The sequence below is a fragment of the Limulus polyphemus genome, unplaced genomic scaffold (assembly GCF_000517525.1).
Source record: "Limulus polyphemus unplaced genomic scaffold, Limulus_polyphemus-2.1.2 Scaffold2056, whole genome shotgun sequence".
NCBI classification, from domain to species: domain Eukaryota; kingdom Metazoa; phylum Arthropoda; class Merostomata; order Xiphosura; family Limulidae; genus Limulus; species Limulus polyphemus.
The window spans coordinates 183,223-194,474 of NW_013667666.1; the positions used below are offsets into that span (position 1 = coordinate 183,223).

The following is an 11,252-nucleotide window of genomic DNA, read 5'->3' on the forward strand; positions in this document are numbered from 1 at the left end:
CTTACACAGCAATACTATAGTAATTATTAGCGAATCAGTTAAATTAATGTTTTGGAGAGGAAAAGAAATTAACAGTTAATTACTAGTAATTATCATCTCTTTAAAATAGTATGGCCAATTTTGTTTTATTTTTTACTTATTTCTTGTATTTTCAGCTTTGAAAATACAAGATAGCACAAAGTACAAAATGTATAACTAAAATATTATTGAAAATACCCTCTTCATGGTTGAAGAAGTATCACTAAAAGAAAAACGTTCATTCATGAAAACCCATTTGTAAGATTAATATCAAAATCGTCAATATACGAGATTTCATATTAAACACGAGAGCTAAGAAAGGTTTTATTAGACAACCTTTTTCAAACGTGCATGCACTTAAGATTTTTCAGAGGAAGAATTTATGACAACAATAAAACAATGAACAACCAATACTGAACTGCTTGAATAACCAACGTTTCTTACTTAAATTCCCAGTGCAACAACAAAAGGAAAAGTAATATACTTCTTGAAAATCAAGGGAATTCAAATCTGAAATGATTTATCAGCGGATGTAAGATAAGTGCATTTCGAACCATTCTTCTCACCAGGACGAGCACTGGCTTTGTTCCAATTGAAAAGTACGACAATGAAGATCGAACTGTCAGAATGAAAAATGATGCCTCCAAACGAATGGAAGTGTGCTATAGATTACCCATAACAAACATGTTCTCTCTCATCTTTTTTAATCCATCTTTTCAAGTAGGCTTTTTTTTGACAGTTTTCCATCCTTCAAGAAACACATCGAATTAAATAATATATGTTGAAGACGAGCAGCACTTATCAATGATATGTAACAACGGATTTCAACCAAAGATGTCTTTTCGAAATAAATTCTTCTCATTTACAAAATGACGTATGAACTTAGCGTATTAATGTCAGGAAGTGTTAATGTTGTCGTTTGAGAAGGAGCATAACTACAACGGTTTTAGTCAGTAATGACTAAGCGATATTTTTCAATCACGCTTAGGGGGATTTTCTTAAAATACTCACTCAACTTTGAAATGTCCGAAACGTAATAAATCTGCATAAATTGTAGGCATGTTTCGAACTACGTAGAAATTCCAAAGAATCGTGAGGTTTTAGAAGAACGTTAACAAATCATTATGTTTAAGCGTCCCCTGGTGGGACAGCGGTAAGTTTACTGACTTACAACGCTAAAATCCAGGGTTCGATTCCTCGCGATGACCACATCAGATAACCTAATGTGGCCTTATTCAGAAAAACAAACAAATATATTTCAGTACTGAAAATGATTATTAGGAGCAATCAATTTAGAACAGTTAAACAGAACTATAAAACTGAAATAACTTACTTTTGAGGTTCATTGGGATCTCTTTTCTTCTTTTTCTGTACTTTAGGCTTCTTAGGCTTGTTAGGTGTTTGTGTAGTAGTCGGTTCAACTGGTTCTGGTGAAGGTCGTTTAACACCTACCATCAACTAAACAACAAATATCTGACGTTTAATTCATAAACCGAAACATATACAAACAATAACTTCAGTAAAGATCGTGGTGTAACTTTTCGTAGACTGTGAATATAATCCACAGTTGTCTTGTATTTTTTAACTAACTTTGTTGAAATTTGGAGTAAGTATATTTGTTAAGAGTGTACAAACTAAATATTTTAATAGAATTATTGAATAAAAAACAAATGCTCGTGTTAATATACGTTTTTAAAATAAATAATAGTGAGTAATAACTTAAGCTTATATAGAAAGTATAAAAACGCAACCTGAAACCTATTTACAAGATTATAACATAATTATTGTTTTATTTTACAGCATTAACGCCCTATCTTCTTAAACTCTGAATAATTATAAACAAGATATAACAGTTTTACGACATGGCCAGGTGGTTAGGGAGCTCGACTCGCAATCTGAGGGTCGCGAGTTCGAATTCCTGTCCCACCAAACATGCTCGCCCTTTCATCCATGGGGGCGTTATAATGTGACGGTCAATCCCGCTATTCGTTGGTAAAAGAGTAGCCCAAGAGTTGGCGGTGGGTGGTGATGACTAGCTGCTTTTCCTCTAGTCTTTCACTACTAAATTAGGGACGGCTAGCCCAGATAACCCTCATGTAGCTTTGCGCGAAATTCAAAACAAACAAACAATTTATAACTTATCCTTTGTTAACTTGGAGCTTTTCCCCCTAAGAGGCTCAACGACAAGTCTGAAGGCTTATAACGCTAAAAACCCGGTTTCGATAACCGTGGTGGGCACAGCAAAAATAGCCCACTGTGTAACAACAACAGCAACAAAAGCAGACAAACTTGTTAACTTGAATTAACTTAATAAAAATAATAAAAGTAGGTTATATATCTAATATTAAACTTTAAATTGATGCATTGTTTTTATGTAAAGTTACCTAACTTAGAAGTGTAAGCAGTGTTTGAAAATTGAATTACTCATCGATATTAAACGCGTAACAAAAAATGTTGACATAGAAAATAAAATAAAATATCATATGACTAAGAGATATTACAAAAGCATCGGGGGCATAGTACAAGAGGTGAAAAAAGGAATTGTTAGGGAAGAAAAAGGCATTTTATTATCAGTAGGCCAATCATATTAGATTACGGTGTGAAAGATGTAACAGTCCACCAACTGCTTCTCACGTTGCATCATTTAATTCGTCGAATTTCCTGTATTGTATCGTCTGCTTCACCACATTTTTCAGTTTCGTGTATTGTATCGTCTGCTTCACCAAATTTTTCAATTTCGTGTATTGTATCGTCTGCTTCACCAAATTTTTGAATTTCCTGTATTGTATCGTCTGCTTCACCAAATTTCTTCACTAATGCTTACGCTAAGTGTACTTTGAATACATCGGTTGTCTAAAAGTATTGTTCAACAAACCGTTGCAGAGAGAATCCTAAAGATGGATTTCACAAGGTACTAGGCTAAGACTATATGCCAGATGGAGAAGGACAGTCCAATTGATCTTTATGAACTGCAGTCATAACAAATCATTCTTCAGAAATAATCCCAATCGCAACTGTCCTCAGTAAGTTTACGGATTTACAACGCTAAAATTCAGGGTTCTATTACCGCGGTGGACACGGAAGATAGCCCAATGTGGTTTTGCTCTAAAACAAACAAACATCTTATGATTTTGGTTGCACAAACCGTATGATACTGTTAGCAGAGCGAATATTGACCTACTAACAGGATCATTCGTTTATGTCATTTTCTTATAACCAGTGTATGGTGTGGTAAAAATCCGGTTTCTTTCTGAACACCTTTCGTATGTGTGTGTTTTATTTTAGCAAAGCCATATTGGGCTATCTGCTGTGTCCACCGAGGGGAATCGAACTCCGAAATCCGAAGACTTACTGCTGTCCCACCGGGGGACGAACACCATTCGTGAATAGAAAATAATTTCAATTAGTTCCCGGACTCAATAAAACGTCGTAAAATCACATCATAATGAAGTGATTCTAATGATACAAGCAAAGTTTCTGACTTTGTTTTTGTTAAAAGTTTTAATACTTCCTGATTTATCTTCCTTTGTCTCGTTGTTTGACGATTCGACATACAACTGGTTTTCACAAGGACAATTATTACAGCCGAAAGCAAAAGTTTCAAGTTTCTTCAATATCTCTATATTTTTAAAATCGATGCCAAAACACTGTTACTTGAATAAATATACTATTATATTTTCGCTTCAAAGTAAACACAAAAGATAAGTGTTTATAGCTGAAGCAAATAAAGTACTAGCTTGTTTTTGTTAAACACAAAGCTACACAGTGGGCTAGCTGTGCTCTTCTCGCCGCGGAGATCGAAACCCAATTCTTAGCGTTCAAACCGCCGAGCCATCGGCGAGCAAGAAATATAACTTTTACGAGTTAGGGTTAAGCGATATTTATTTAAAGCCCAATTCATTCGTTAGATATTTAAAAAAAGGGGGAAGATAAGTGACTGGGATATAAAGTCACTGGAAAATAATTTCCAAATCAGCTTAATAACTTTCAGATAATATTGTCAAGTCAACTAAAATAAACAGGTTTTTTTTTTTTTTGGCCTAACCCTTCGTATGCTACAAAGTATGATTACCTATCTATTTCAGTTTCCTTTACAGAAAAAACAACATGAAGAAAAACGCGGGAAATAAACATTAACGTTTTTCTTTATAGGCCTTCATTATTACAGGTATTATAAAGGGTGGGTTCAATATATCTCAGCTGCAATAAGATTTTATAAATTATTCAGAAGAGCACTACATTTATTTGGCAATTTGTTGTCAGTGAAAGCTCTCTTGTTACCATTATTATTATTTATTGATTTTTCCTTTTCTAAAGAAAGTAATTTTATGGAAATAGCTTCAATAGATATATATATACGATATATACTTCAGTACGTATCATTTTTCATGCGAATAACTTTTTATCATTAATAATGAATAGCCCAGAATCTTGATAAAACAATATATAAAGTCAAGAACATTTTACGTTGTTCGAGGAACGTTAACTTTAATATTCAAGCCTGAAAGAAGGTTATAAATATCACAAAAAGTCATAGCAACAAATAATGAAATGAAAGGAAGCAAAGCGTCTGTTTCAACGTGATAACTTCAATTGCTAAGTTAGCCAAGAGCCTTTAGTTATTGACTTTTTTTTTGTTTTTTTTACAAGAACGCCTTATATTTTCAACGGCTCCAGATAATAAAAAAATCTCTTTTCATTTTAACTTTAATGTTAAATCACAATTTAAAACAAGTCTCTATTAATATCTAAATCGCATATTTAACGACTGTTATCCTAAATTAAGTCTTTGGCGAACCTAATCATTCCCGTGCCTATCGCTTCATTCAAAAATGACTGATTCATGTCGCTTGTAATTCGTTAAGTTTTTAACAAAAATCGCCATTTGTTTGTCTGCTTGCGTTTCGCCTCGTGGAATCGAACCCCGGATTTTAGTATTGTAAGTTCGCAGACTTACCGCCTTCATTTAGGAATAACGTTGATATGTCAACTGAGAATAATTGAAATCTGTGAGAGCTTTTGACATGCTCTGTTTCATCTCCAAACTTTCCTTGGGTAAAAAAAAGTTATGATCATCAACTTGTTTCTGGGGAAAATTATATCCTGTCGGACAATTGTTTGTGTTTTGTTAAGATATAATAACATTAAATGCTGGGTTTTTCTTATCACCCTTGTAGGAGAAATTAATAAATGGATATCAAGTTCAGGGGGCTCTTAACAAGACTTTGTGATTACGGTGATTTAGATATGCAGTGTATGTTTTGTTTTGTTTTGTTTTTAATTATGCACAAAGCTACACAAGGGCTATCTGTGCTCTGCCCACCACGGGTATCGAAACCCGGTTTCTAGCGTTGTAAGTCCGCAGACATACCGCTGTGCCACTGGGGGGCAGATATGCAGTGTAATATGTTCTATATATATATAATGTGTAACATGTTAAAATGTGCCCATGGTTAAATGTTATTCTCTTAGTGTAGTTTTTAAGATAAGAATAATTTGGAATATGGGGTTTTCCTACCTGATTACGTAATTAATGAGTATATCGGGAGAAATACGCTATTGTGATTGGTTATTTTGTTTTATTTTTTACGGGAGATAACTGTTTATGAGTCCATGGCTATATGGGTTACAGGGTTGTTAATAACACACGAGTACCACCTCCCCCCCCTATCAGTATTGCAATTAATCCCCTAATTATATAAAAAAATTAGTGACTTACCCCAGGGTTGTTAATAACACACGAGTTCCACCCACCCCCCCCCCCTCCCTATCAGTATTGCAATTAATCCCCTAATTACATAAAAAAAATAGTGACTTACCCCATTTTCTTTTGGTCAGTTCTTTACTCAATATGAACAACAATTGAACCCTACCGATAATGAACGGTATGAAGAGAAGTCGGTAATTTAAGTGTTAAATAAAAAACAACTTTAATTTTCAAAGACTACTCCTTCCTCACAAATCTGTGAGATCTTGTGAGTATTTTGTTATTACCTGGGATAGAAGTGGCTGAATATATTGAAATAACTATAAATATTTCACCTGAGCTAAAGCATTGCTATCGTCACTATCTTCACTGGTTTCATGACCTGGTGAAGTTTGATTGGACCTGGGTGAGCTCCCGACTGAAGCCGGTGCTTGACCAATCGGATGGTTCATGGGCACATGCATGCCTAGCTGTGACGATAACTGCGATTGGTTGAGAGTTCTCATATGACCACTTATAGTCTGTTGGTATTGATGCTGTCCGCTAGGTGGCATCTGCGGCGGAGGCATGCTTTGTGATGGGGAATGATGTTGTTGTTGTACTTGTGGGTTGCCGTAGCCAAGATGACCATTGTATGAATGCATTCTAAGAAGTGAGAAAATAAATAAAATAAATCCTGGAGTAAAGAAAGGTTTAGTCAATAAAATATAAAGTCTGTATTTTTAAATAATAAAATTAAAAAACAACAACAACAATATAAATATCGTTGTATAAAGTTATGTCAGAAATATCATTCATAAACAATAAATCAAATGAAACGTTTTTTAAGTTATTGTCGAAAATATTCATTGTTGATGAAGAATCACTTAATGAATATATTAATTTATTGTCATTAGACACTGGTATTAGGCCTATTATATTTTTCAACACCGAATTCTATATATGGTCCTTTAGGGATTCTTGAAAATCTCTGAAGGATTACATATAGAATGTAGTGTTAAATAATAATAATAATAGGCCTAATATTAATGTCTAATGACAAGTAAATTACTTATAATCAAGCTTCGCCAGCTTGGACATGCGTTCACACCATGACATTGAACATATTGTTTTTTGTTTTGTTTTTGAAAACAACCCTCATGTTGAAGAAAGAACAACAATGTTGTCACACAACGGATCGACAACGGTTGAAAAAACCAAACGTATTACAAGTACATCTACGTTTTGTTAAGATTTCAAGCCACGTTTTCCTACAAGAATATGGCGGATTAATGAATTTAACTTGTAAATGTGGATGAGATAAGAATACGGATATAAGGTATTAAGTGTTTAACAAAGTTGACTAAAACTGTGGTTTGAATACTAGAAACAGAAGAACAATTATGACGTGTAAAAAGAATTTGTTATTTGCATATTGTTTATCTTCTCCCGGATTATAAAATGTCAAATAAGATTTAAAAAAAAAAATCGAGATCGAAAATCTGTTTACGTTCTCTTTTAACTCGACCACGGATTTAATCACGGGACACAAAAATCACATTAGTATTGAAACGTAAATACAAACTTTTATAAACTACAAACAGAAACGTCGATGAGAAATAACAAACTATACGTACGGAATATGCATATTGTGGACCTCCGTAACTCCTCTCGAAGTGACCACTCCTCCAATAGGAGGAGGATACATATCCTGTACAACTGTGTACTGATGGTTACCCATTATGCCAATAGAAGGAGAACTGGTAACAGCTCTGGATGTCATCATCACAGAAGGTTCTAAAGCCAGTCCTTGTCCCTGAGGTTGTAGATGTGATAAAGGCTGAAAAATGACACTTTATAATTATTATTATCTAAAACAATGTATATACGATTTGTTCTTGGTTTAAAACCGTACCATGCCGACCTAGGTAGATGTGATAAAGGCTGAAAAATGACACTTTATAATTATTATTATCTAAAACAATGTATATACGATTTGTTCTTGGTTTAAAACCGTACCATGCCGACCTAGATATAAAATGGTAACACATGCCGAAACCAATTAGCACAGAGGTGGCAGTCACGCAACGGTAGCTGGAAGAATTGTTATCATTAAGGACGCGATATTTCATTTGTATTTCTCTCATTCTTCATTATCTAACTAAATAGAGCAAACAGGGAGAAAACAGTTCCATATCTACTGACTCGAATTGATCCGAGCCGAGACGGCAGTGTACAGTTGAAATGCACGTGCAAGGATATTTATTACACATGCAAATATTCAAGAGAAATGAAATTAGAGATTTTCATGAAATGTCGGGCTAATAAAAAAAAAAAAAAGTTAATTGCCTATAGCATCGAAACAGTCAAGTGTATATTCGTATATTTTTATAGCCGTTAAGAAATAAATTATTCAGATAAATTACATTTAACGGTAATATATGTATACAATTAGAATGTGACAATTTATCTTGGCAAGCCTCATTAATGTGACATTATGATGATAAGAATTTCGTAAGCTTGGTAAAATAACAAAACATTTGTAGATAGTAATGATTTTCAGCATCAGCTTGAGCTGAATTAATGTGAATTAATGTTATACCAAACATGCATTTAATTTACAAAATTAAAATGAATGTTTTTCAATCTTTGCTCCGAGTTTTAGCTATATATATTGAGAGAATCCATTTTCATAATGACTTCAGAAAGTTTACAGAGCCGTTTTGGAGACAAAATGTTTTTCATGGCTCAAAGTAGCTCAGTTTCCAATTAATTACTCTGTCATTTTGATATGTGTAATTAAACGGAAATGGTCTATGTATATTATTAGTTTGTTTTTCATCCTTGGCTATTCCATATAATAACTGAAGCGAGATATATATATACGATTACGTTTACTATAAATATTAAATTAAAAATATTTCTCTTAGGCCTTTTCTCCATTATTAAAGACCGAGGAGTAAAAAAGATTGGAAGATAATATAGGTTTAGCGCAAAAATATACGTGCTCATAACATATAATTTATTACAAGATGTACCTTAGCATGCCTCTTTAATAAAGTTTGTCCAAGATATTTAAGTAATTTAAATAACAAACGATAAATTACCTGGGATCCGTAAACATCTCCATTAAGAGCAGAAGAAAGATGGAAAGGCGGAATATCAAACTCTTCGTCTCCGAAACTTGGGGTGTGGAAAGTCTGTAAATTATATTCCAAGAAAGTTAAACAATTGTCTAAGAAATATTGGTGAAACTCGGGAAAAGTATTCATTCCTTATGGAACTGCAATATATGACACAAAGGAACATGGTCCGGCATGGCCAGGTGGTTAGGGCACTCTACTCGCAATCTGAGGGTCGCGGGTTCGAATCCCCGTCCCACCAAACATGCTCGCCCTTTCAGCCGTGTGGGCGTTATAATGTGACGGTCAATCCCACTATTCGTTGGTAAAAAGAGTAGCCCAAGAGTTAGCGGTGGGTGGTGATGACTAACTGCCTTCCCTCTAGTCTTACACTGCTAAATTAGGGACGGCTAGCGCAGATAGCCCTCGTGTAGCTTTGCGCGAAATTCAAAACAAACAAACAAACAAAGGAACATAGAAGGTTAAGAAAAAAACTATCACAGAGTAAAGTCCACCACATACAGTAGCTTTTGTATCAGTTTTTAACGGACTTTAAAGCTAGAAGAGTACATAAAAAATCACAAAAGAATTCTGTAATTACTTATTTTTATGTAGCAGACGATACAAAAGTAAACTATCAGACACAATCCATGTTACAAAAAATCACAACGTAGCGAGAATCCTACGTAGATATCAAGGGTAATAAACAAATATTTTATAGATGTCGCTATATAGCTACTCATTAGGCGTCGTAAGCAAAATGAGATTAGCGAATAGATAATATCAAAGCAAGATTAGGCAGCCCTTCATAATAATGTGAAAAATAATAATACAGAGGGTTGAGTACGTAACATAAAAACGATTTCTGAAGCATCGCCAGGTCGTTATACTCCATGTCGCCACGCCCGTTTATATTCTATCTGATGACCATGCATCTTGACAACAGCTCTGCAACGTGGTTTCCATTGCAAAAGGCTCCACCGTAAGACTTGTCATGTTCAAACTACACCACTCCTCGCTGCATTCTATTCATAATCCATCTATTTTACAAAGACGACGGTTTCTCAGCGCTCGTTCTAACAGTCCGATCGCACAAAAATCCTATAGATGCTGCGCCCAGTGACTTTAGTGGTATGTTTTCACTTGGAATAGCATGAATACTTGTTTCACTTTCCAATTGATTGAGACATACAACGTTTAATGGGAGGTATAACTGTAAGCCATATCTTGATGAACTAATACCCTTTTTATGTCTCGTTTCCAGGCTAACATCCTTCTTCATTATGTTGTTTATCTGGGACATGTAGACGACTGTTTCTATTGGCCTTTGTGTTTGTGAATTCTCGCCTATTACAACATGTTGCACTTTGCTTACCAAAGCCAGAGTACGACTTGTTGAAAATCATTTCTGGGAGGTTCTGGTGTCAGTCGAAGTTGATCCATATCGCTTCTGTTTTCTACTGGCATTAATCAAGAGTCTTGTAAATTATCAATCCTCGATCTGAACACATCTTTATAATATAAGTGTGTTAATACTTTGCGTCGAAAAAGGCTGTTACATACCCTTCACAAAAGCGATCAATTTTCAGTGGCACCATACTACCTACGAGACGCTAAACAGCGTCAAGATGTAGTACTGATACATTCCGTTCCACCGTGACATTATCACCTGTGGTTGTCCCGTGACTTAACAAATTTGCATAGTCAAAATCTTTTTAATACAGCCTATTCAACCCTGTTTGTTAGAAAATGATACGAGTTTGTTCTTTAAGGCATAAAATATCTGGACATGTGATATCTAACCATAAAATATGTGGACATATGATATCTAACCATAAAATATGTGGACATATGATATCTAACCATAAAATATGTGGACATGTGATATCTAACCATAAAATATCTGGACATATGATATCTAACCATAAAATATCTGGACATATGATATCTAACCATAAAATATCTGGACATGTGATATCTAACCATAAAATATCTGGACATGCCACATATTTTATGGTTAGATATCACATGTCCACATATTTTATGGTTAGATATCAACATATGATATCTAACCATAAAATATGTGGACATGTGATATCTAACCATAAAATATGTGGCCATTGTCAACAATCACAGTATCAACAACCATAACAGTTTTAGTCTTTCCCTTTGGCAAATAAAAAACAAAAAATACGAAACTAAATTTTTTGAAATTGTTTGTTTAGATGAAAGTCTGAAAACGAGTAAACTAAAAGAGATCTTGGATATCTTTATTATATCTTTCTAAGCCTTGAGAGCTCTGTAAACAAAATATTGGATACACACTTCGTTCCCGTTGAGAGATGAAAATTTTGCTGCTCTTTCTAAATCATAATGTGCACGTATATTGATTTTAATCTAAGGTGTTTTTAAAAAAGGCTTTCCGA

At 34.3% G+C, this 11,252-nt stretch overlaps 1 protein-coding gene across 2 annotated transcripts in view; it reads right to left on the reverse strand.

Annotated features, from left to right (window-relative positions):
* LOC106465803 (TOX high mobility group box family member 3-like) overlaps positions 1 to 8,991 on the reverse strand; it is a 28,486-nt gene extending 19,495 nt beyond the window's left edge. For both annotated transcript variants that reach the window (XM_022393751.1, XM_022393750.1), the window contains exons 1-4: positions 8,812 to 8,991; positions 7,342 to 7,544; positions 6,061 to 6,370; positions 1,352 to 1,476 (exon numbers count right to left, since the gene is read on the reverse strand). In XM_022393751.1, the coding sequence (XP_022249459.1) occupies positions 1,352 to 1,476; positions 6,061 to 6,370; positions 7,342 to 7,544; positions 8,812 to 8,976 (803 nt within the window). In that variant the 5' untranslated portion in view covers positions 8,977 to 8,991. The remainder of the gene's footprint in view (positions 1 to 1,351; positions 1,477 to 6,060; positions 6,371 to 7,341; positions 7,545 to 8,811) is intronic.
* Positions 8,992 to 11,252: the final 2,261 nt, after the last annotated feature.